Source organism: Xenopus laevis, chromosome 9_10L (genome assembly GCF_017654675.1).
Source record: "Xenopus laevis strain J_2021 chromosome 9_10L, Xenopus_laevis_v10.1, whole genome shotgun sequence".
In the NCBI taxonomy this organism is placed as follows: Eukaryota; Metazoa; Chordata; class Amphibia; order Anura; family Pipidae; genus Xenopus; species Xenopus laevis.
Window position 1 is genome coordinate 46,871,015 of NC_054387.1, and position 22,101 is coordinate 46,893,115.

Consider the following 22,101-nt stretch of genomic DNA (forward strand, 5'->3'; position numbering starts at 1 on the left):
ATTTTCAGAGGCTAGGCCGGAAAGTCTCTCATTAATGAAGATCCAGTCCAGTTTGCTTTTAAACATTGCAAAATTGATGTTAGGAGATTTCCACGATTTAGCAATGGTTTGCCTAGCGGCTAGGAAAATATGGTTCAATAATTTTAGCTTCAGTTTAGGAACTCTTTTAGGGGGAACTCCCAAGAGGGCTTCAGATGGGGTCTTTACTAGGTTAAGTTGCAAAATAGAAAAAATCATATTGTACACCCGAGTCCTAAATCTTATCACTCTTGGGCACGACTACCATATGTGTGCCATGGTACCTGAGGATGAGCAACCCTGGAAGCAGTTGTCTTGTGGAGCATGATGTATCCTAGCTAATCTCACAGGCGTCAGGTACCATATGAAGAGGACTTTATACCCCACTTCAGAGATAATGGTATTAATTGAGCTGTGTTTTAGGTTGAATTCAAACGGGCAGCACTCCATAAAATAAAAGCCTTTATTTTTCACATGCAGGGCAACAGCAGAGCAACGTTTCGAGCCGCCTGGCTCTTTATCAAGCTAATTAACATATGTACATTTCCTCCTTTTATCCTAGTGCAGCATAGCACCATCTAGTGTTGCTTAAACATTGATACATAAAGAAACAATATATCACAAAAACGATACAAGGCTTCACTTATCTTGTTATAATGTTCCATTCTCTATGTGGCCAAATTGTATCGAGATAAAAACTGTGAAAAAAGGGAAGGGCATTAAAACAATGTTAAAACCACTAAGTTACCTAAAAACAGGAACCAAGTCATATTCCAGGTTCAGTCCATTTGGTGACAGACTATCCAGTTTCTGAATCCACCAGGCTTCTCTATATAATAGTTTTTTTAGACGATTACCACCCCTTCTCATCCTTTGGACTGTCTCCACTATCTGAAATTTTAACTGGTGAACAGCGTGTCCCTTCTCTGCAAAATGCCGTGCCACTGGTTGTTCCATTCTTTTATTTTTGATGGCAGATTTATGCTCCCTAATCCTATCTCTGGCCATACGTGATGTCTGTCCAACATATACCAAGCCACACGGGCATTTATTTACATACACTACAAATGTAGTTGTACACATATATTGGCCAGAGATAGGAATAGGGACCCCGTTTCTCAGGTGATAAATCACTTCACCTTTTTGCACATTGTTACAACAATTACACATGCAGCACGGGAAGGTTCCCTTTTTAACTGGGCGCAAAACTGACTGTTTGCATTTTATCTCTGAACCCACATCCGCTTTCACCAGCAAAGATCCAATAGTACGTGCTTTTTTAAAAGACATCACTGGTGGATTCTGGAAGCTGGATATCTCCCCTAGATTTGTTTGTAGAACACTCCAATGTTTTTTTAGAATTTTTCCAATCTGATCACTTAGTGTGTTATACGTAGACACAAAAGGAATCCTAGGCATATCTCGTTTTACTGATTTAGTTAATAAACTCTTTCAATCCAATTGTTCCATTCTTTCTTTTTGGCTTTGTACCACCTTTCTTGGATATTTTCTACTTATAAACTTCTCAGTCATTTCCTCCATTCTTACTTGTGCAAGTCCTTCATCTGACACTATCCTTTTTACCAGAGCCAATTGGGATTTGGGAAGTGAGTTTTTTGTCTGGAGTGGATGAAAGGAGGAAAAATGTAAAAGGGTATTTCTATCTGTCTCCTTCGTAAAAAGATCAGTTTGCAACTTACTATCAGCCACATATACTCTAGTATCTAGGAAAGCTATCTCCTTTGGATCAACATGGATTGTAAACTTGATATATGTACATACTGAATTAATCTCCCAAAAGAATTGATCAAGCGACGAACGTGGCCCCCTCCATAGCATAAAGACATCATCAATATAGCGTAGCCACTTTAAACAATGCTTTTTAAACCACCAATTTGTGTAGATACATTTTTCCTCATATTTTCCCATGTATATATTAGCATAGGAGGGGGCCACATTCGACCCCATGGCCGTACCCCTGATCTGTAAAAAGAATTCATCCATAAACATGAAGTAGTTCCATCGTAGGATAATTTCAAGACAATTAAGTACAAAGTTTTTTTGGGCCCCATCAAGGGTCTCCTCCTGTTCCAAATACATATGGACTGCCTCCACACCCCCATCATGCGGGATGGAGGTGTAGAGGCTCTCCACATCCAATGTGACCAGCCAGATCTCATCACTAGGTAATTCGATTAATGCCAATTTTTTCAAAAAATCACTGGTATCCTGTATATATATGAGGTCTGCGAGGTCACACATGATCTGATGACTGTATCCACAAATGACTTACTATTTTCTATGTTTCACCGTTTTTCTAATATTGAAGAACAGTTTAAGGTCAGACAGCAGAAGAAACAGTCATCATGTCCGGGCTGAAATTCAAAATTTACCCTGGCCCTGATGTCCAATAAAAGTGACTGTGTCTGTGGCAGTTTACAGCCGCCCCACTGGCATTTGCCACAATCTACCGATTGTGAGCCCAGGCTTGTATAGTTCCAATCTGAATTGTTGTAGTTCTATCACTACAATATAGAGACCAGTGATCAGGGAAGATAAAGGCATAGTTTAGAGGAGTATGAATAGTCCTTTCTAGATGGAGCGTTCATACATATCTAGGTTAAAGTGCAACTACTGTCTGTTTTTCAAACATATCACCCAATGACTGTTTATGGTAACACAGCTTCATTTAGCCCAGCCTTCATTTTAAATCTTATGTGCCTCACGAACTTTATGAAAGGTGTGAATTGAAGAGGTTCTCCCTGTTAATGAGACAGAGGATAACGACAGTGCTTTGGGTAAGCACGGATCCGTGTGTTTTTTTCCCACATTTTAGAAAGTATGAACATCTCAGTTTGCTCAAAATGAAATTTCTCCTGTGCAGTGCACTGACATGTGTTACGCAGGTGACATCTTGCAGGCTAGTGACAACTTATCTCGGGTCATCAACATGTACAGAAAAGCCCTGGAAGGTCAAGACATCAAAGGGGACATCAACCTTCCAGATGAACATTGCAAAAAAGGTTCTCTCCTTAACGCTGCTCAATTTTGTCATCTGTATAACTACTGCCCTCTGGTGGTTAAGTATCTACAAGCTGTTACACATTAGATGTCTGCTCTAGAAGCACCGCCATTAGAGCTTGATGCTTGTGTATGACATATATTGCTCTACAGGACCAAAATACAACCATTCTTGCTTAATGCAAGGTAAACTGTTCTGCTAGTGACTTACCTGTTTGTCTCATGCCCAGTGGGACCCCAGCTGTAAGTCTTTGATCACTTAGGAGGAACAAGTCAGTTTCTTTTTGTTGTGCAAAAATGTTTAAATTGAATAAGTCTTATCATAGTTTAAAATTTGATGTCTGCATGTTAAATAAATCAGTTTGTTCTCTAGTTTCTACCTGCCTTTTGGTTTAAATTGGAACCTGCTTAAATTAACCCCGGACAAAGTTTATCTATTCACCGAGATACAGGAACCTCCTTTCCTGCTTGTAGGGTGTTCTTGTCCTTTTCTGTCAGATGGGCAAGTTTAACAACACTTGGATGGCCGTGGGCAGAGTAGCCAGCCCAGGATGTCATCTATGCAAGGTGCCTTCTGCTGTACTAAGAAGCATTGGACTTAGAAGCGGCCATGCAGATAGAATGAGTTACAAAATGGAAGACAGTTTGCGTCACCCATAAAGATGTGAAGTAGAGGTTCAAGCATTTTTTTGGTCGGCTTTTCCTTCCTGAATATGACAGATTTCCTTAACTGGTGTGCTTTTCTGAGATTCCTGCCTGGTGATTTACTGAATGGCCCCACATTTTTGGTAGATGATTTCCTGATTTTTGGTTTATCTCCCAATTTTGCCACGTGATCATAAACATGTAAATTGGAAACAGCTCTTCATAACTGTTGCAGCATATTTCCTGTTTCCAATGTTTCCCATGCTCCCCCTTCTACCCCAGAACATAGTGTTCAGTAAAAACAACACAAAGGAATGCAGTAAATTTTACAGGAAAAGTATTTAAACTCAGCATTTATTTCCCCTTCCAATTTCCATTATTTTACAGAAAAAAAACCCCATCTGTCCAGTCCCACTCTATTCTTGCAGTGCCCCCTCTGTTACTATTGCTCGTGCCAGGTTCCGGGCCAGAGCCAGCCGCAACATTTCAACTTTGGTATTGTCAATGCTGGAATCCTGAAGAAAAAAAAACACAGATAAGTGTCCAAAGCAAGTGCTTTTTTCGCCCCGAAGACCGAGTATAGGAGGTCATGGCATCCTGTATTACCCAACAACATCACGCATTCATTCACCTGTTTTTGTATTTCATCTGGTGATGTAGATTCAAGCTTTGCTGCCATCCTGTCCTCAAGGCACCGCATCAATTCATAAGTCTGCTCGGCGGAAAATATAACCTAGAAGCAATGGCAGAGACTGGTTGTAATGCATAAATCTAAGTGAATCTAATCTCCACCCACCTCCCACTAATTACCCAAATACAGGGCTCGGATTCACTTATTTATGCTTCAGGGTTGCTCTCTTTAGCAGTCCTATTGAAGAATAAGAATAAAACCGCTGATCACAGTGTCCCACAGCAACTTTTTATAAACCTAGAGAACTTATGTGAAGCAGTTTTCATACAGCAATGGTTCCCTCGATTACTAAAGCTCTACCTAAAGGGCATGTAAAGTCTAAAATAGAATAAGGCTATAAATGCTGTATTTTGTATACTAGATATAAACATGAACTTACTGCACCACAAGCCTAATCAAACAAATAATTTATGGTTTCAAAGTTGGCTACAGGGGGTCACCATCTTGTAACTTTGTTATACATCTTTGCAAGACCAAGACTGTGCACATGCTCAGTGTGGTCTGGGCTGCTTAGGGATTGTCATAAACAAAGCTGCTTGAGTTCTGCATGGCTGGTAAGTAAGGCGGGGGCTCCCCCTGCTGTTCATAAGTATGATTGTTTCCCTGCTCAGCAGTTAGGGACCGTCTGACAATTCCTATCCACAGCAGTAAATGAAGGGAGAATTTCACTGCATACAGTCAGGTTTCTTATAAAAACTGTACACATTTTTTAATTAAAGTATATTGGAGATAGGTTTCTTTTTCACTAAAGAAAGTAAAAATGGGATTTTATTTTTTTGCCTTTACATGCCCTTTAAACATTAATTACCTTCTCAATCAAGGACCAGTTTGGAAATTGGATGGAAAACCACGAGGAGAGGATCAAAACAGAAAGATAAGAATAACAATTTGATTTTTGATTGTCTTACCTTGTGAGATTGCTGAACATTAAGATATACACAGGTCCACCTGTTAACTTTATATGGACACAGCAGGGGTGTTTTGACCACAGTGGTGTAATTAATCAGTCTAACATTAGCCTTAAGCTGGCCATAGACTCAAAGATCCGCTCGTTTGGCGACATCGCCAAACAAGCGGATCTTTCCCCGATATGCCACCAACGGCATGGCTAAAATGGGGGTAATTCGAACGTTCTGCCGTACGGTCGAACAATTGAATTACGATACACCAAGGTGCTCTGACCAGGGTCGGTCGGGTAAGAATCAAACTTTGACCCGTCGGAAGCCCCCATACACGGGCAGATAAGTTGTCAAATTGGTCTAAACGACTGCACGTGTATGGCCACCTTTAGAAAAGAATAAACATGCTGCAACTGAATACTCTGCATTGCTCACCTGTTTCTGTTCAAGAAGGGGCAGAGCATCCAACAGGAGGGTAAGCCAGAAAGAGCACGGAGCAATTCGAGCAGTCATTAGTGAGAGAAGCAAACTAGCAGCTTCGGAAAACTGCTCCTGGCTGTACATCCGGTGAAATTCCCTATATTTTCCTAGAGTGAAGCAAAACATCTGAGATCAACAAACACAAGAAGAGCCACCAGACTGCATCACTCGCTATCAACCAAGGGTTCATCTCCAATCGTATAACTGTGCACTAACCAAGGAAAGTCAAGCGGTCACTTAGCAACATAGCAGAGCCCAGATTATCGATTAGGTCCAAGTCTGTAAAGTTTCCTCTTTCACAGTATTCTTTCAGGAACCTGGAAGGAAGAGAACAGGTTACAGACACCAGAAATGCTGCTTTAGAGTCTGCCTCCCACTGAAAGTTTGAGGCCAACATCATTACCGGTCTGAGATAAGTGTCGCAAATGCTGCATCTTTGGCCCGAATGCTCCAGGACAATGCTGATCCTAGGCGCCTATTGCACAGAGACTGCATGGCCATCGTCTTGCAAATGCTACGTACTGGTGGGAGAAAGAGACAGAGGTAAACACGTGATGTATATATCAGAACTGAAGATGAATATTAAAGGATATGAACAAACAAAAAAAGAGAAATAACAAAAATCACAAAAGAGCAGCAGCAGGTTATAGGGCCTCTGACCTTAGCAACCAGCTAACATTTAACTAGCAGGTTGAAGAAAATAAGAATGGGGATTCAATTAGCAACAAAATGGGCCAAATGCTATGTTATTTAAGATTGCATCTTCAACAGAATTACATTTAAACATTCCCTTTAGTGCATTCAAGGCCTCTTATCTGGCTTATCTTCTCAGGTACACTGGTGAGCAAGTCAAATGTAAGGGTAAGGTCACACTGGGCGTTTCGGGGAGATTAAGTCGCTTGGCGACTTTGGAAAATGAATTGATGCGTGTGCTTAGCGCCAGCCATTTTTAATTTTAGCCAGCGCAAGAGTGAGGTAAAGCGTTCGGGGAGATTGGTCGCTGCAAAGACAAGTCGATTAGTTGCCAGGCGACTAAATCTCCCCGAAACGCCCAGTGTGACCTTACCCTAAGGAGTGAGTGGACTGTTCATTTCATAGAAAAACTGTAAGGAATGAAAACATTTTTCCAATTTAACCTTGTTCTGTCATTTGTCGCTGCTCACAGATGCGTAGAGCCTTCAGGGCTTTCTTTTCTGTGCTCAAAGGGATGCGCTCCATGTGAAGCTTAAGGTACTCACGACCTAGATTAGGGCAGTAGTCAAAGTAGTCAACACCAAGTTGCCAGAGGCTGCAAAAGAAAAAACACTAAGGTTATGTTGTACAGAGTTGTGGATAGCTGCATAAAACAGAAAACCTCCATACCTGTGATGGGAGAAAAGGCCAGACGCGTAATCTAGCAGAAGAAATTCACGCATGTTGGCCCCGAAACTGTAACAGGAACACAGGGGTTAACTGGACTCATCAAAATTAATTTCTAGAACCCTGTATCCCACTTATTTCATGCTAATTAAAATCTTGCACTTCATATATTTCCAATTGTATGAAGAATTGTATACATATTATTTAACCATTCAACTCTATAAGCGAACGGACTATTACGAGCAGGCAGCTAAATTGGAGAAGGTATAAAAGACATGCAGGAAATGTTAACCCAAAGAATAATTTTTGTCTAATAAAAGAAAACCTAATTCTAATCAACTTTGCAATATACATTCATTACAATTATGCTATTGAAAGCAGTGTTTGTCTGCCTCTATTCTCTGCTCTGGTGCCTCAGACTGTTGATACCGTGTAAAGGTGGCCATAGATGTGCAGATTTACCAGCAATATCGGACAAACGATCGGACGTCCCCATCAGTAAAAGAACAGATCAGCCGATGTTCTGCCCCTGACAGCAATCGTATGAAAGTTTATGTCCGACTTAGCTGGTGGTCAATGAAAATCGTCAGATCGGCAATATATGCAGATATTATCGGCAGCCGACAAATCTTCTAACCTGTCCGATCGATTGAACGACCGATCGGCATGGCACGACAAATGACGGGACTCTCCACACACGCACACGGTCCGAAAATCGGATCTTTGCGCCTATGGCCAGCTTAAGACAAGCAATGTAGGACCTCGAACACCCTAACCAAATTGGCGGTACAGAGATGCCTGGTGCACAGTGGTGGAGGCTCGGCCACCTCCTAATAGTCCAAATAGAAAAATCCAAAGGCACACAGGTCTGCTATAAAACTTCAAGTGTTCATTATGGAGTGCAATGCTTAAGACAAGGCAGCTGAAGACTTTTGCAACATTGTTTAAAAAGTAACAACCAGGAGCTATTGAAAGCAAATGCTGCTTTCAATAGCAATTGTTTTTACAGATAACTTTAAAGGGGTGGTTCACCTTAAAGGTACATTTTATAACGTTATAGAACGGCCAATTCTAATCAACTTTTCAATTTGTTTTCATTATTTATTTTTTATAGTTATTTGCCTTTCTCTTCTGACTCTTTGCAGCTTTCAAACGGGCGTTGCTGACTCCCAAATGCTTTGTAAGGCTACAAATGTATTGTTAATTTTTAATACTAATTCTTCTATTTAGCCCCTCTCCTATTCATATTCCAGTCACTTATTCAAATCAATGCATGGTTACTAGGGTAATTTGGACCCTAGTTACCAGATTGCTTAAGATGCAAACTGAAGAGCTGCGGAAGAAAAAACGAAATAACTCAAAAACCACAAATAATAATAAATGAAAAGTTGCAAATTGTCTCAGAATATCACTCTCTACACCATACAAAAAGTTACCTCAAAGGTGAACAACACCTTTAAAAGCACTGAACATTTGTAATTAGGGATGCACCGAATCCACTATTTTGGATTCGGCCGAACCCCCGAATCCTTTGTGAAAGATTCGGACGAATACCGAACCGAATCCTAATTTGCATATGCAAATTAGGGGTGGGAAGGGGAAAACATTTTTTACTTCCTCGTTTTGTGACAAAAAGCCAGGTGATTTCCCTTCCTGCCCCTAATTTGCATATGCAAATTAGGATTCGGTTCGGCCGGCAGAAGGATTGGCTGAATCCGAATCCTGCTGAAAAAGGCCGAATCCTGGCCGAATCCTGGCCGAATCCCGAACCGAATCCTGGATTCGGTGCATCCCTATTTGTAATAAATGTATATTGGACAGTTGATTAGAATTATGTTTTCTTTTATTATGGACATTTCTATTTTGGGGTTGACTTGCCCTTTAAGTAGAAAAGACAGGCTTTTAAAAAAAAAAAAAAAAAAAAAAAAAAAAAAAAAAAAAGATATAGATTACAGAAAGAGTACATAGATTGTAAGCTCTACAGGGCTGGGACATCCTTAAAACTGTAGGTCTTATTTGCAAAGAAAATAAAAAAAAGCCACAATCTGGCATTTCTTTGCATATTACAATCTGCTTTCAGTTGTGTGCAAATAGCTGCAGGCCTCTTCTGCTCCCCTAACTAATAAAACACAGACTTATTTAGTGCTGTATTAATGAAGTGTGTGCAGTGGGAGGCATGTAGGCGCCCTGCCCTTCCCTGGACAACATTCAGAGATGCTAAGTAGGAAGAAGTGCTGCCCACATTGGGGCCTGTCTTTACCACCTGACTTAAAATATTTTTGATCCATTGCTCAGTGCAGAAAACCCAGGTAAGTGAGCACTAAGGGACATGCTCTTGCACCCCAGGGCTGGGGGTGTTTCTCAGCCTGTGCTTATACGAAGGCAGAGAAACAGTCCTGCGTGGTAGTACCTCAAGACATTTACTATTTCCCTGCACTGGTAACAACTGTAGGTTTGCTTTGGAAACTCTACAATAGTTTATATAATTATGCTACTATGTTGCCATATGGCAGCCATTTAAGCATCCGTGGTGCTGTATGACCTGCATCTGCACAAGTTATTATACAATTGGTTTTATACCTGAACAGGAGAGTCAAACATTTTTATAGCTGTCTACATGTATAGGACAGAAATTGTCTGTCTTATAAAATAAGGCTGTTGCTAAACAAACATATATAATTATAAAGGGTAATAAATGTTTTCGCTTTATGGTGTTACTGGTCTTATAAACTGTCTTGCACCTAACTCTATTCGGTCTAGCAACATGGACAGTTGCAGGTTGCAAGTCTTTGATCTATGAAACTCCCATTTATTTAATACCCAGAAAGCACGTACTAAAGGTTGTGAGCCTGGAATAACTGGCAATGATCCAACAGGTCAGTCAGATGAGCTACAAACCACCAGTTACTGGAAACAATGCTGCAAACACAAAAAAAAGATTAAATCAGTCACAACTTTTTTTTTTAAATACAAGTTTTATAAGAAAGGCACACAAAAACATTAATTATTTATGAGGCAACTGAATACTAGAAGACAAGAAGTTTATAGGGTTTACCTAAACTCTTTGATAACCTGATGAATGTCAAACTCAAATGCTGCCAGCAAAATGTTATCCAGTGGCTCTGGGCAGCTGTCTCCAGCCAGGAACATATCTAAGCTAGACTAAAGAGGGAGATGAAGATAGTAAATATACTGTAGGATGCTATGCAATCAGAAAAATGGCATATACACATGCCAGCAATCAGTTCTAACCTGTGCATAGAAGTGCAACTCTGTGGGTTTCACTGTTGGGTGTTTGAAAAGCAGACGTGACACCAGGAAGTGATACCATGTTGTCATTAGGTCCCTCTTTTCTAATAATACCTCCTCGTCTCCCAACAGGACCTGTAGATCATGCCACAAGAGTCAGCAAAGCTTTCATCGTCTCTTTAGCTTCCTCATGAGTCCAGGTAATCACTCACCCTGCAAACAGCTTCCATGTGCACATTGGAAGAGAATGTTCCGTTATGCAGGTGACGCTCACATTCCTCCCGCCAGTGCTGCCATTTCAACTCAAACTCGGTCAGGGTCTGTGTTCCACCCGTCTTCCAGAAGCAGAAAGGCAAGGGAGAAACAAACCAAAAAGAATGAAATAATAGAAACATACTGTAGTGAAGAATTCTGAAGGCTTTCCCGAATAGAATAGATTCTCCCAAAATCAAGTATAATGCAGTGGTGGATAAAAATAATCTCCAATACCAATATGTATATGGCAAACTGCTGTGATTAGTGAACCCGATCTTTGCAAAGCAGGGTTTTAGGGGCAAAATGCTATGACAAATGAAAATTGATTTTGCATTGAAGACAACTGTGGGTAAAATTTGTGTATGGGCTAGATGTTTTGAAGGTGTTAAAAGGGGCTGTTCACCTTCCAACAGTTTTTTCAGTTCAGTTGGTTTCAGATTGTTCTCCAGAAATAAAGACTTTTTCAATTTACTTTCTATTTTCTATGTGTGACCGTTCTTCTAATATTGAAGTGTAAAGTCTAATTTTTCACCTTCTAAAGCAGCTCTGGGAGGGGTCGCCAACTCTCTAAACAGTTCTAAATTGATACATTTACCGGTAGTTGATACATCTGATATTTTTGTCCCTGCTGAACAGAATCCCTGAATTTCATTAAAGGGGAACTCCACAAAAACATAACTTGAGCTTTTTGAAAAGTAAACATAATTTCAAGCAACTTTGCAATATACATCAGATAAAAAATATGCAGATTATTTATGAAATGGTTTCTGATAGTTCCCTAAGCCTAGCCCCCTGCTCTCCTACTGATCTCTCGGACTACTTTGCTGAGCTGTCTGACTACTGTCACTTTGTATCAACAGCCAGATGTCATTAGCCTGCATTCTCTAAATCCCACAATTCCCTGCACACTTGATTTCAATAAGGAAGAGAACATCATAGTGCAATGCATTGTGGGTTATGTAGTCCCTGCATGCTGTCTGTAAACTGTGGAGAAGTTGTTACAATTTGTAACATCAGTGTTTAATCCCTCCTTCCCTGCCAGGATTTCAAATGACGCTGTAAGAGAACTGTTAAAACAGCTGGATTTCAGCATTGAAAATAGCATTTATTCATACTTTTTGAAGAAACAGGTAACTGTGATGGATATATTAGGGGTTTCTGTGTTATGTGGGCCTCTTTGGTTTGGAAGTCGGAGTTCCCCTTTAAACGCAGCTATTATAATTGATACAATAGTTGCTAATACTCCAGAGAAGCTCTTGAAAAATGTATCAACTAAATGTTGCAAAATTGTAACAGTTCAGAATCTGCACCTGAATCACTGAGCTGCCAGACTGAAACACCAGAGACCGGGACGTTAAACGTTAAACTTGAGATTTAAAAAATAAGAAATGGAAAGCAATTGTAAAAGTCTTTTTAGCTACTTACATGAAGCATGGGCATTTTCTTAAGAAGGTCATCCAGCACCCTGCACATGCTTCTGGCGCTCGCAGAAGTTGATGCTTCCTTAGCCAGCAACTGCCTTGCCTCGTTCATCCTTCCTTGCAGCACATACCCAGTAACCTGTGGTGAAAGAAGACAGAAGTCTTTTAGGGTCAGGGCACACAGGCATATTCAGGGAGATTAGTCGCCGAGCAACAAATCTCCTTTTCTTTGGGGCGACTAATCTCTCCAAACTGCCTTCCCGCCGGCTAAATAATATGCCATTTAGCCACACAAACCTGACACAGATGAATATTCGGATGGGCTCCATGCATGACCAGTACTGAGCCTCAAACAATAAGAACTAGGGTAAAGACACACAGAGATACTAGTAGCAACTACTTGTTGTGGCTACAAAAATACCCTGCCATAGACAATACTGAGAATTGCCTCTGGTAAAACACATGTAGTGTCTTAGCAAAGGCAGTTATCACTATTGTCTATATTGTAGCTGTGACAAGTAGCTCATACTAGTACAGTAGCTCTGTGTCTTCACCCCTACAGTGATTTAAGATACTCACCCCATCCCAAAACTTCTCGTGTTCTGTAGGCTTTTCACTTCTGAGAACATCTTGAACAATATTGTCCACTTCACACACATGAAGACGTACCCACTCAAGCAGAAGAATCAAGAGGGGGCCAGCTGTCAAGCATTGGTGGAAAGATACAACATATAAGGATTCGCTTTTGCTTGTTGTGGGGTGGACAGGCATAAGTATAATTTAATGTAATCAGTAGTATTATGTTTGTGACTGTTCTACATTCTGGTGATCCATTACCTACAAATCCTTACCTGGAGCAGATTCTATGAAGAGAATCTCACAGAGATTCCAGCTTAGCTCCATGGCAGATAAGATGGATATCTGAAACAGAGAGGTAGGAATTAGTAATGCGTTGCCCAGCCCAATAGCCAGGGGTTAGGCTTGTGCCAATGGGTTGTGGACAGTGCAGTTTACTCCACAGCCATCTTTGACAAATTGTCCAGGTCAAATAGCGCTGCCACATTTAATTTAAATACTTGTGCCAGCCCCACCCCCTTCAGTGATGACAGTGTGTGGGTGGGTTGAGCTCACGTCATTAGTAGGAATGTTCTGCTATTCTAAGGATAACCAATACATTCACATGTTTTCTCTCATATCTCACAGACAGTGGTAAAAATACTGACCTGGCTGATGTACTTTTGAGCGGTCTCTCTGGTAGACTCTGATGTGGACAGAAACATGGATTGTAAATAAACATGTGGTAAGTAAGCAAGAAACAACAAAGCCACAGGAGCAGAGTGAGTTGGCCAGTTAGGTAAGTGGACATTCAAAACTTTAGAACAGTAGTATTTACAGCCTGCAACACAGACTCAGACTCACCAGATAGTGTGTGCATCTCCTCCATGCAGGCTCTAAGCACTGAGCGATAATTTCTACTGACCTGTACCAACCTGTCATGAGAGGAACACAAAAATTGCATATATATCAAATCTCAAGAGATAAAGTACAATTAACCTATACTAGTGCTGTACTAATTTGTGTAATTGATGTAATTGATATGAACCTTTCATTAAATGGTCTCTGCATTTATTGTGCAATTTTAAAATTTGAACAAGGCCCCCTTGGAACATCCATTATTTGGTCAGAGCCCTCGTTAAAGGTCCAACCTTTGGTCAGGGCCCTCGTTAAAGGTCCAACCTAACTGGCCTTCAGACTAAGCCAATGACACTGCACCAAAGTCCCCAAGGAGGGACAGCCCCATAAGTTGGGAATCACTGCTTTAATTTCTTAGCTCCCGTAAAGGTGTCACATATATAGGAGTGTAAAATGTGCACTGATTAATGCTGAGCATGCCAGGAAAGAACCTAGAGGAGCCCCAGGAACTGAGAAAATGCAGTGCCACTGACACCAGAGGAAAAAAACAACCAAGTTCAGAACAATATGATGCCTACATGGGTACTCCCTTCTTTGACGTGACATATACTCAAGTGATTTCCAGCCCTAACCCTGAGCCAGGCTTATACGGTCTCCATTATAAAAGTCCTGATTGGGTGTGATATTTCTACATAATACAAAATAATCTATAATAGCAGATACATTTAAAACTCATAATTACAATCACAGTTAGATAAGATTTTAAAGAGCTGAATTTAGACACATTCCAAGCCACCGGACTTTCGTCTCTCTATTTTGAACTTACTGTGCTTTTCGGGATTTGCCTGAGGCTTCCTCTGCACTCTTCTGAAGTCCAACAAAGATGCTGTGCGACTCATTGAAGAGCTTGCGCAGTACAGGGGAGTAGATATCCTCATCGCTGCGCACAAGGTACATGAAAGGGCAGCGAGCTGCTGTTTCACTGTTACCTGAGGGTACCACAAATAAAGATCACTCATCATTCTGCATCATTTCCTGTTATTTCACTGTTTAAGTCATTGTAGCTGTGTTATTCATTGAATTAAGACCTATACATTGATTATTTTCTACATTTATCATACCGCCTGCACCCCTTACGTGTTCATACGTAGTCAGATTTGTACCTTGTTTCTGGTAAAGCGTTTCATACAGAAGTAAATCGCCAGGTCCCCAGCTGAACCCTATGTGCCGGTTTTGTTGCCCTAAACCTGGAATGGGCTGTAAAAGGAAACGTAAAAGGCAAAGACAGTTTTTTTTGTGTGTGTAAAAAGTATCACAATATAAACATAAAGAGTCTGGGTCTGTGTGGTTGGTCCTAGTGTGCATGTGGCAGCTAGTATCATGAAGGGCTTTAGTTAGAGGCATGCAAGTCTTTAGAGCAAATAACTAATGTAGAGCAAGAAAGGGTTAATTAGGGCCTTTCTGTGTTAAAACACATATTCGGGGCACAAATGTATGAGAAGCATGCAGCAGCACAAAGAGATGTCAAGCACTAAGCGGACTGCCAGGACCAGAGAATGACTGCCACATTGTTTCAAGGGGCGGCGCCAATCTTAGTCAGAAGCCAAAACAGCAGGGCCACGAGCACGTGACAGGGGCAAAAACGTAAAAGGGGCAACAATCTGCATGTAAACATATGAATCCTTCGCGGTATTTACAGTCTCTGCCGGATCAACATCCAACTCCTCCATGGCTTTGCAGTTCCGGGTTCCCGCGTGATTCCGAAGGATCCCACGGATGGACCCCAAAGGCTGCCCTCCGCGCTGCCTGAAATAACTGCAGGGGAGAAATGCCCATTGTTCACAAACGCTTATGATTATGAATTCTGTTTCATTTCTGCGTGTTCCTCTGTAGTTGCGTATATTTCTGACTCCGTGTTTCGCTCGACTATATCCTTTTGAACTAGAATAAAGGGGAAGTTTTCCTATTTACTTTTGGCATTACAGATGAAAGAAATGTTATCCCACTGGTCTTTATTTTCTTCCTTCCAGCGATGTGCCTTTATATACGTTTTCTACAGTAAACCTTTAAATTCTCTTTGTTTCTAGGGTCGGTTACCCCAGCAACAGAAAATCAGGTCTCTGGAGCTTTTTTTAAATTGATCAGAAGGATATTTGTCTGAGAAGTCATCATTTTGGCCCCATATAGGGTTGCCTGGCCTGTAAAAATGATGCTTGATGCCAATGTTATTAATAGGAAAAAATGGCAAGAATATAGGAAGGCCAGTATTTTTTTCCAGAAAAGGTGGCCACCCTAGCCCCATGCCAGCGGCAATATGCCTTTGATGCTGTCTTGACTACCTTAGTAGGTGGGTGGCAGCTAAGGTTGCCACCTGGCCGGTATTTCGCCGGCCTAGCCAGTAAAATACCAGCCTAGGCCGGGGCCGGTATTACAAATTTACCGGCAATGTAGCTGCCGGTAAATTTGTGATCACCATTCAAACTGCTCCCGGCCTGCCTCCGATGCAAAGCAAGAAAACACTGGCACAGCATGGGTTACTTCTAGCAGGGAAACCCCTTGCTCATTTATTGCGGATGCAACGTTTCGGGGCGTAACATGCTTGACAAAGGGGTTACGCCCGAAACGTTGCATCCGCAATAAATGAGCAAGGGGTTTCCCTGCTAGAAGTAACCCATGCTGTGCCAGTGTTTTCTTGCTTTTCACGTGGATTTTGAGGTTGCCAAACGCCTCCTTCACTGAGCACCTGGGACTCCAGGGTGTGCGAGGGTAATTTCTTTATCTGCCTCCGCTGCACCCTCAGCCCACACTTTTCTTCCTTCTATAGCTAAAAAATACTTACCTATTCCACGATCCACGACTCTGGCCCGCCCCTTGATATCATGGCCACGCCCCCCAGTGACAGTGCTATGCCGCACTGTGACATCACAGCCCCGTCCATTTTTAGAACGATCCTCCACCTCGTGGACCCCCCCCCCTTCCCTGGCCGGTAAATATTTTTCAAAAAGATGGCAACCCTAGTGGCAGCTAGGGTTGCCACCTGGCCAGTAATTTAACCGGCCTGGCCCGTAAAAATTATGGTTATTAATAACATTGAGATCAACAATCATTTTTACCGGCCTGGCCGGTGGCAAACCTAGTGGCAAAAAAGGGGGATTGTGGGTGCACTCCTTAGGCCATATAAAAACATATTTGAGTACAATAATCCCCTGTCTCAATAATTCAATAAATATGCAAGTGCATGTATTTAAAAAAGAAAAACAGGGTTTTTTGTTACAAAGTTATGATCATAAAGTTGATCAGCCACCATACCACGTCAAGGTAAACCCCACACCGTGGTCCCTAACTTGTTTACCTGTAATCAAAATATAAGAGGGCTTTTAAAAGGGAGACTTCCCAAACCAACGCCCATTTTTTTAAAAAAAATGTGATAATGAAGAGACTATAATAAAGGCAAAGTAAAGTTGTATAAAAGCCGCATATGCAGGTGGCGGGGGAGGATCTAGTCCACAGATTGAAACCAAGCCTCAGGAGATTTTTACTCCAAGTAATGCTGTTAAGCAGAGAGGTATATGACCTTTAATATTTTGATTACAGATTAACAAGTTAGGGACCACCGTATGGGGTTAACCTTGACGTGGCATGGTGGCATATCAACTTTATGATCATAACTTTGTAACAAAAAACCCTGTTTTTCTTTTTTAAATACATGCACTTCAATATTCATTGAATTATTTAGACAGGGGATTATTGTACTTAAATATGTTTTTATATGGCCTTAGGAGTGCACCCACAACCCCCCTTTTTTAAACCCAGTGGCAGCCAATATTGGCAGGCTTGCCTAAAGAACAAGAAATACCCAATTTGAGTGTTTGGGTATAAGGTTACCATTCCGTGGCCAAAATACCGTCTTTTCTATATTTTTTTTCCTATTAATTTATATTGGAATCAAGCATAATTTTTACTGGCCAGGCTGGTAAAATGTCAGCCAGGTTGCAACCCCATTTGAGGAATTTGGTCCACTAACTAGTGACTACAGGGCCACCATCAGAAATCATGGTGGTTCATATTACTTAGTTAGAAACTGTGTGGGTATTATTAACCTATTAGTAATTTTGGTCCTTGATCCACCCCAGTCACAATTTATTGTGAAGCTGCCCATGAACCACCTACAGTGTCGGACTGGCCCACTGGGATACCAGGAAAACTCCCGGTAGTCCCAGGTGTTAGTGGGCCCTCTTGCTTTTAACCATTTGGCCTATTTCATGGTCATTCCCTATTTTTTATGGGATAAAAATGGAAGAATATAGTAAGTAAATATAAAAGACCAGGAGAATAAAGAGGTTGAGTGCGAAGAGGAGGAATAATAGTTTGGAAAGTTTTCCCGCGGTCTAAGGTTTTCTGGTGGGACCACAGTCTAAGGTTTTCTGGTGGGCCCAAGGTCTAAGGTTTTCTGGTGGGCCTCTGGCATCCCAGTCCAACACTGTCCACCTACAAAACACACTTTAACATCTCCTATGCCAGATGGCTCCTGAATGAAGAACTCCCTGTTCCCCTCTAAAGACAGCCCTTAATGAGTTTGTGTGAATGGAGTATTCAAAATGGGTGCACATGCACTGTTTGGAAGTAAAAATTGATACTGAGGCTTTAACAGGTGGTTTATGCAGACTATACTAATGGAGAGAGACACCCTGGACCAGTATGTAAAGGTGACACTTTCAGAATACTTGCATCACATGACTCAGTCTGATGTTTATGTTACTAGCAGTTTAAAGGTGGCCATACACGCACAGATATTTAATTTCATACAAGATTCGGTGTGTGTATGGTGGTAAACAAGCCGACAGATTTTGGCAAAAGACTTGGATATCGGTCAGCTTGTCCATCAGCAAAGTCGAAAAATTTTGCTTGGGCGCCACATCAGCCAGTGCTTACTGCTGAATTTTCAGCTACAGGTAGAATTCTATTGTTTATACCTGTACATCTAAAGATTCAGCTCAAAATGTCTGTAATGAAAACAAACAATCTTTCCTGCGGCCTCATAATTGTTAAAGGACAAGGAAAGTCTGACTACAGATGCATATTTTTTGAGAGGCTTACCTTTTTGTTCTGCCTTTGCTTAAAGACCGATGTATGTAATGGCATTTTATCAGATCTCCAGCATTGTTATGAAAAACGACGCTGAGTACTATAAGAAAAACTCACATGATACAACTTGCAGTAAGACCAAGACCGGAGATTCTGCGCACTTCAGCAACACTAAGGCAGCTCATGCACATTAATGAGGGCTCTTCCACTGTGGAAAAAAAACCCACTTACTGGTATGCATTGAGAAAATTTGCATGTGGGCAAAATAACAGGAAGTCCAAGGATGGTGACGCGATACAGTTCAAAATGGCAGACTCGATCATCAAATGAAGAGATACCCTGCACGCAAGGAATACACAGCTTCACAGAAGGTATTTTGAAAAAAAAAAGTTAGTGATCTAGGAGGGGGGCAAGTGGCAATTCAAATGATGACCAGTAAAAACTTGTCCTTTAAGTGTATGGCCATGTTTATGGTTATGTGTGGATTATTAGAATGGCAGCCGATCATATAATGACTATGACTGATTTATTTTGATAGGTAAACTTTATTGGTAATGTTTGCTTTGGCTTCTCCCTTTTGCCTGTGACAATGTCTCTGCCTTATCTCTTTGTTGTTAATGGTGATCTTCGTCTTTTTGTGTAATGAAAGAAGTTGTTATTCTAAGCAGCTTTCCAATATACATTAAATAAATATATGGTTAATGTTTTTGACTCACTACTCCCTCTTTTGTTATGTCACTGACAGCCCATCCAGAAGAATTAGGCAGTTTATTGGCTTGTATATGTGTGACCCTCCCCAATCTATATCAGGTAGAGATTTTGGCCAGAAATCTATTGGACATGCATGAAAATCTTGTCAGGTGAGAACAGCTTTGGCACAATAATGAACTCCATGTCTGATCGGCTTGATTTAACTTGATTCAGCCCAGCTAATGGGTGGTCAAATCAGGCAGAGATCCATAGTGTATGGCAAGCTTAATACTTTGGTAACTTTGATAATACCTTCCCGCTCTAGCTGCTTCCATTACCTATGGCTAGCTTATTTTATTAATAATTTTGGTTTAGGAGGACCTGCTTCCTGGGTGATATTCTCTTTCAATATTTCTTTATTGCAAATATTCAACATTTACATCTCAGTGCTTAAGTTTTGTGTGTACATTTAAACAGCCATTGAATGTTTTTGATTACAAATAAACCTAATATATGACTCAATCGTCTATTTGGCTCCATTTATTTCCGAGGATGTAAAAGTATCACTAAACAGGATATTCAAAATCTTTTAACAGAGATCAGGAAGGAGGGGAAAAAGGAGAAGAAAAAAAAGGGGGAAAGGAGGGAGGGGTATATTTTTTCCATACACTGCACTCCCTTCCTGTATCCTCTCATAACCAGCTAATATGCTAAAACATTGCGGTCAAATCTATTGGTGTAGCGATATTGAATCCATGGGTCCCAAACTTTCATGAATTGTTCCTGCTTATCTAGTGTTATACTAGTTAGTTTTTCCATAAGAAAGACATTATCTATTCTGTTTTTAACTTCTGAAAAGGCCAATTGCGGGGTTAGCCAGGCTTTCGTAATAAATGTGTGATTAGTTTATGGTGGGACTTATTAATTGCCTCTATTGGTTTATTCAATAATGCTTCCACTGGGCATTTACCGTAGGTATGTTTACTTGTAATACTATGTATATTAATTCATAGACTCTAGGCAGGGGCGATCCTGGCCCCTCTGCCGCCTGAGGCAGCAGCAGTTGCTGCTGCCCCCCCTCCCCCGAAAATTCGCTCTTAAAGTACCAGGAGCAGCAATTTTGCTGCCCCTGGTACCTAGTGGGGTGCTGCTGCCTGAGGCGACAGCCTCAACTCGCCTCATTGGCGAAGCACCCCTGACTCTAGTCCATAAATGTTGTACCCTAGTACACTGCCAAAATGTATGCAGCGTTGTGCCTAGCATGTCACATCCTATAAAACAATTAGAATTAGCTCCCCATTCCCATTTGACTATTCGAGTGGGTACCAAGTACCATCTACTTAAAATCTTATATGAAGTTTCTTGTGCCATTATATTTACGGAAGTATGCATTGTGTTTGTGAAAATAGTTTGCCAATTTTGCTCATCCAAAGTCAGTGACAATTCTGCTGTCCAATTTTTAAAATATGTCAGGGATGTTAGGGGCTGAGAAGTAGTACTATAGAGGTAACTAAGAGATTTTTTCATCCGGGGACGATGTAAACATAGGGGGTTATTTATTAAACTCCACCAATTGACTCCAAATAGGTTCTAGGAGGTCCCCCCAGGCCCGGATTTGTGGAAAGGCCACCTAGGCATAGGGCGGCAGGATTTTAGGGGGGCGACATGCTGCCCAATCACACCCTTATTGGTTCAAGAACACTGGGGGTGTGCTGGACATACAATCATTTCTTAAATTCCCAGTACTCCAATCCCCATTACTCCGATCCCAATGATGAAAATGGACGGACGACAGTGGGCCTAGGGGCGTCCACTATATAAATCCAGCCCTGGTTCCCCCATAGGCTAAAACAGCAATTTGGCAGGTTTTAGATGGCGAATGGTCGAAAGTCGAATTTTTAAAGAGGCAGTACATGATAAATATCAATATTCTAATTTTTGAATTCACTTCAAATTTGAATCGAATTCGGACTATTACCTAGTCGAAGTACACAAAAAATTGCTCGAAATTCTACATATGTTTTTAATTTGAAAATTCACCTCGGCCTTTGATAAATCTGCCCCTTAGAGTTTATTTGTCAAGCAGGGGCGTGACCCCGAAACGTTGCATTCCGCACAATAAACGAGCAGGTATACCCTGCAATTTGAATGCCCGTGTGCCGATCTTCTTTTGTTCTATAGCAGATGTGAGATTGCCGGAAGGTGGCCATAGACTCCAAGATCCGCTCGTTTGGCGACATCGCCAAACGAGCGGATCTTTCCCTGATATGCCACTAAACTGCATGGCTATATCGGGGGTAATTCGAACGTTCGGACATATGGCCGAACGATCGAATTACGATGCGCCATATGGCTCCGACGGGTCGGTCGGGTAAAAATCCAACCTGTCGGAAGCCCCCATACAGGGCAGATAAGCTGTCAAATCGGTCCAAACGACCGATATCGGCAGCTTTATCTGCCCGTGCATGGCCACCTTAAGACTGTGCACCAGGCTCAGCTGAATAAGGGTGTGCGCTGGTTCTATCTATTCTGAATGACTTTTGTATGGCCAGTTTAAATATATTGCAATATATGGACAAACAATACCTATTTTGTTTAAAAGGTAAGGCATTTTTCAGTAGCAGTAGGCACAAAATGTATATGTCTTATATATTGATAATGGGTTGAGTGCAGAGGACTCTTGTATTTGTCTTTTTCTGGAGTCTTCTATCTTGGCTTCTCTCTTCTATTTAAGACTGGGCTAATTAACTAATGTGAATGGATTTAGCCAATCCTGGGCTCAATACAGCCCAACCTAATCCCTACTCACATTATCTTTAAACCCCTCCCCCTGCGCGCCCCCGTTGCCACGTGCTCCCTAACGCGGGCTTTTACA

At 41.3% G+C, this 22,101-nt stretch overlaps 1 protein-coding gene across 2 annotated transcripts; it reads right to left on the reverse strand.

Moving 5' to 3' along the window:
* Positions 1-4,008: 4,008 nt before the first annotated feature.
* On the reverse strand, positions 4,009-16,317 carry nup85.L (nucleoporin 85kDa L homeolog). Of its 2 annotated transcripts, XM_041575674.1 has the most exons (20): positions 16,291-16,317; positions 15,149-15,266; positions 14,615-14,708; positions 14,278-14,440; positions 13,458-13,528; positions 13,262-13,299; positions 12,890-12,959; positions 12,618-12,739; positions 12,043-12,177; positions 10,575-10,697; positions 10,366-10,497; positions 10,169-10,275; positions 9,949-10,032; positions 7,117-7,182; positions 6,891-7,042; positions 6,158-6,275; positions 5,971-6,071; positions 5,710-5,861; positions 4,316-4,417; positions 4,009-4,199 (listed from the first exon to the last, which is right to left on the reverse strand). In XM_041575674.1, exons 2-20 carry the CDS (start codon positions 15,179-15,181, stop codon positions 4,101-4,103), a joined length of 1,962 nt encoding a protein of 653 aa, XP_041431608.1. In that variant the 5' UTR covers positions 15,182-15,266; positions 16,291-16,317; the 3' UTR covers positions 4,009-4,100.
* Positions 16,318-22,101: the final 5,784 nt, after the last annotated feature.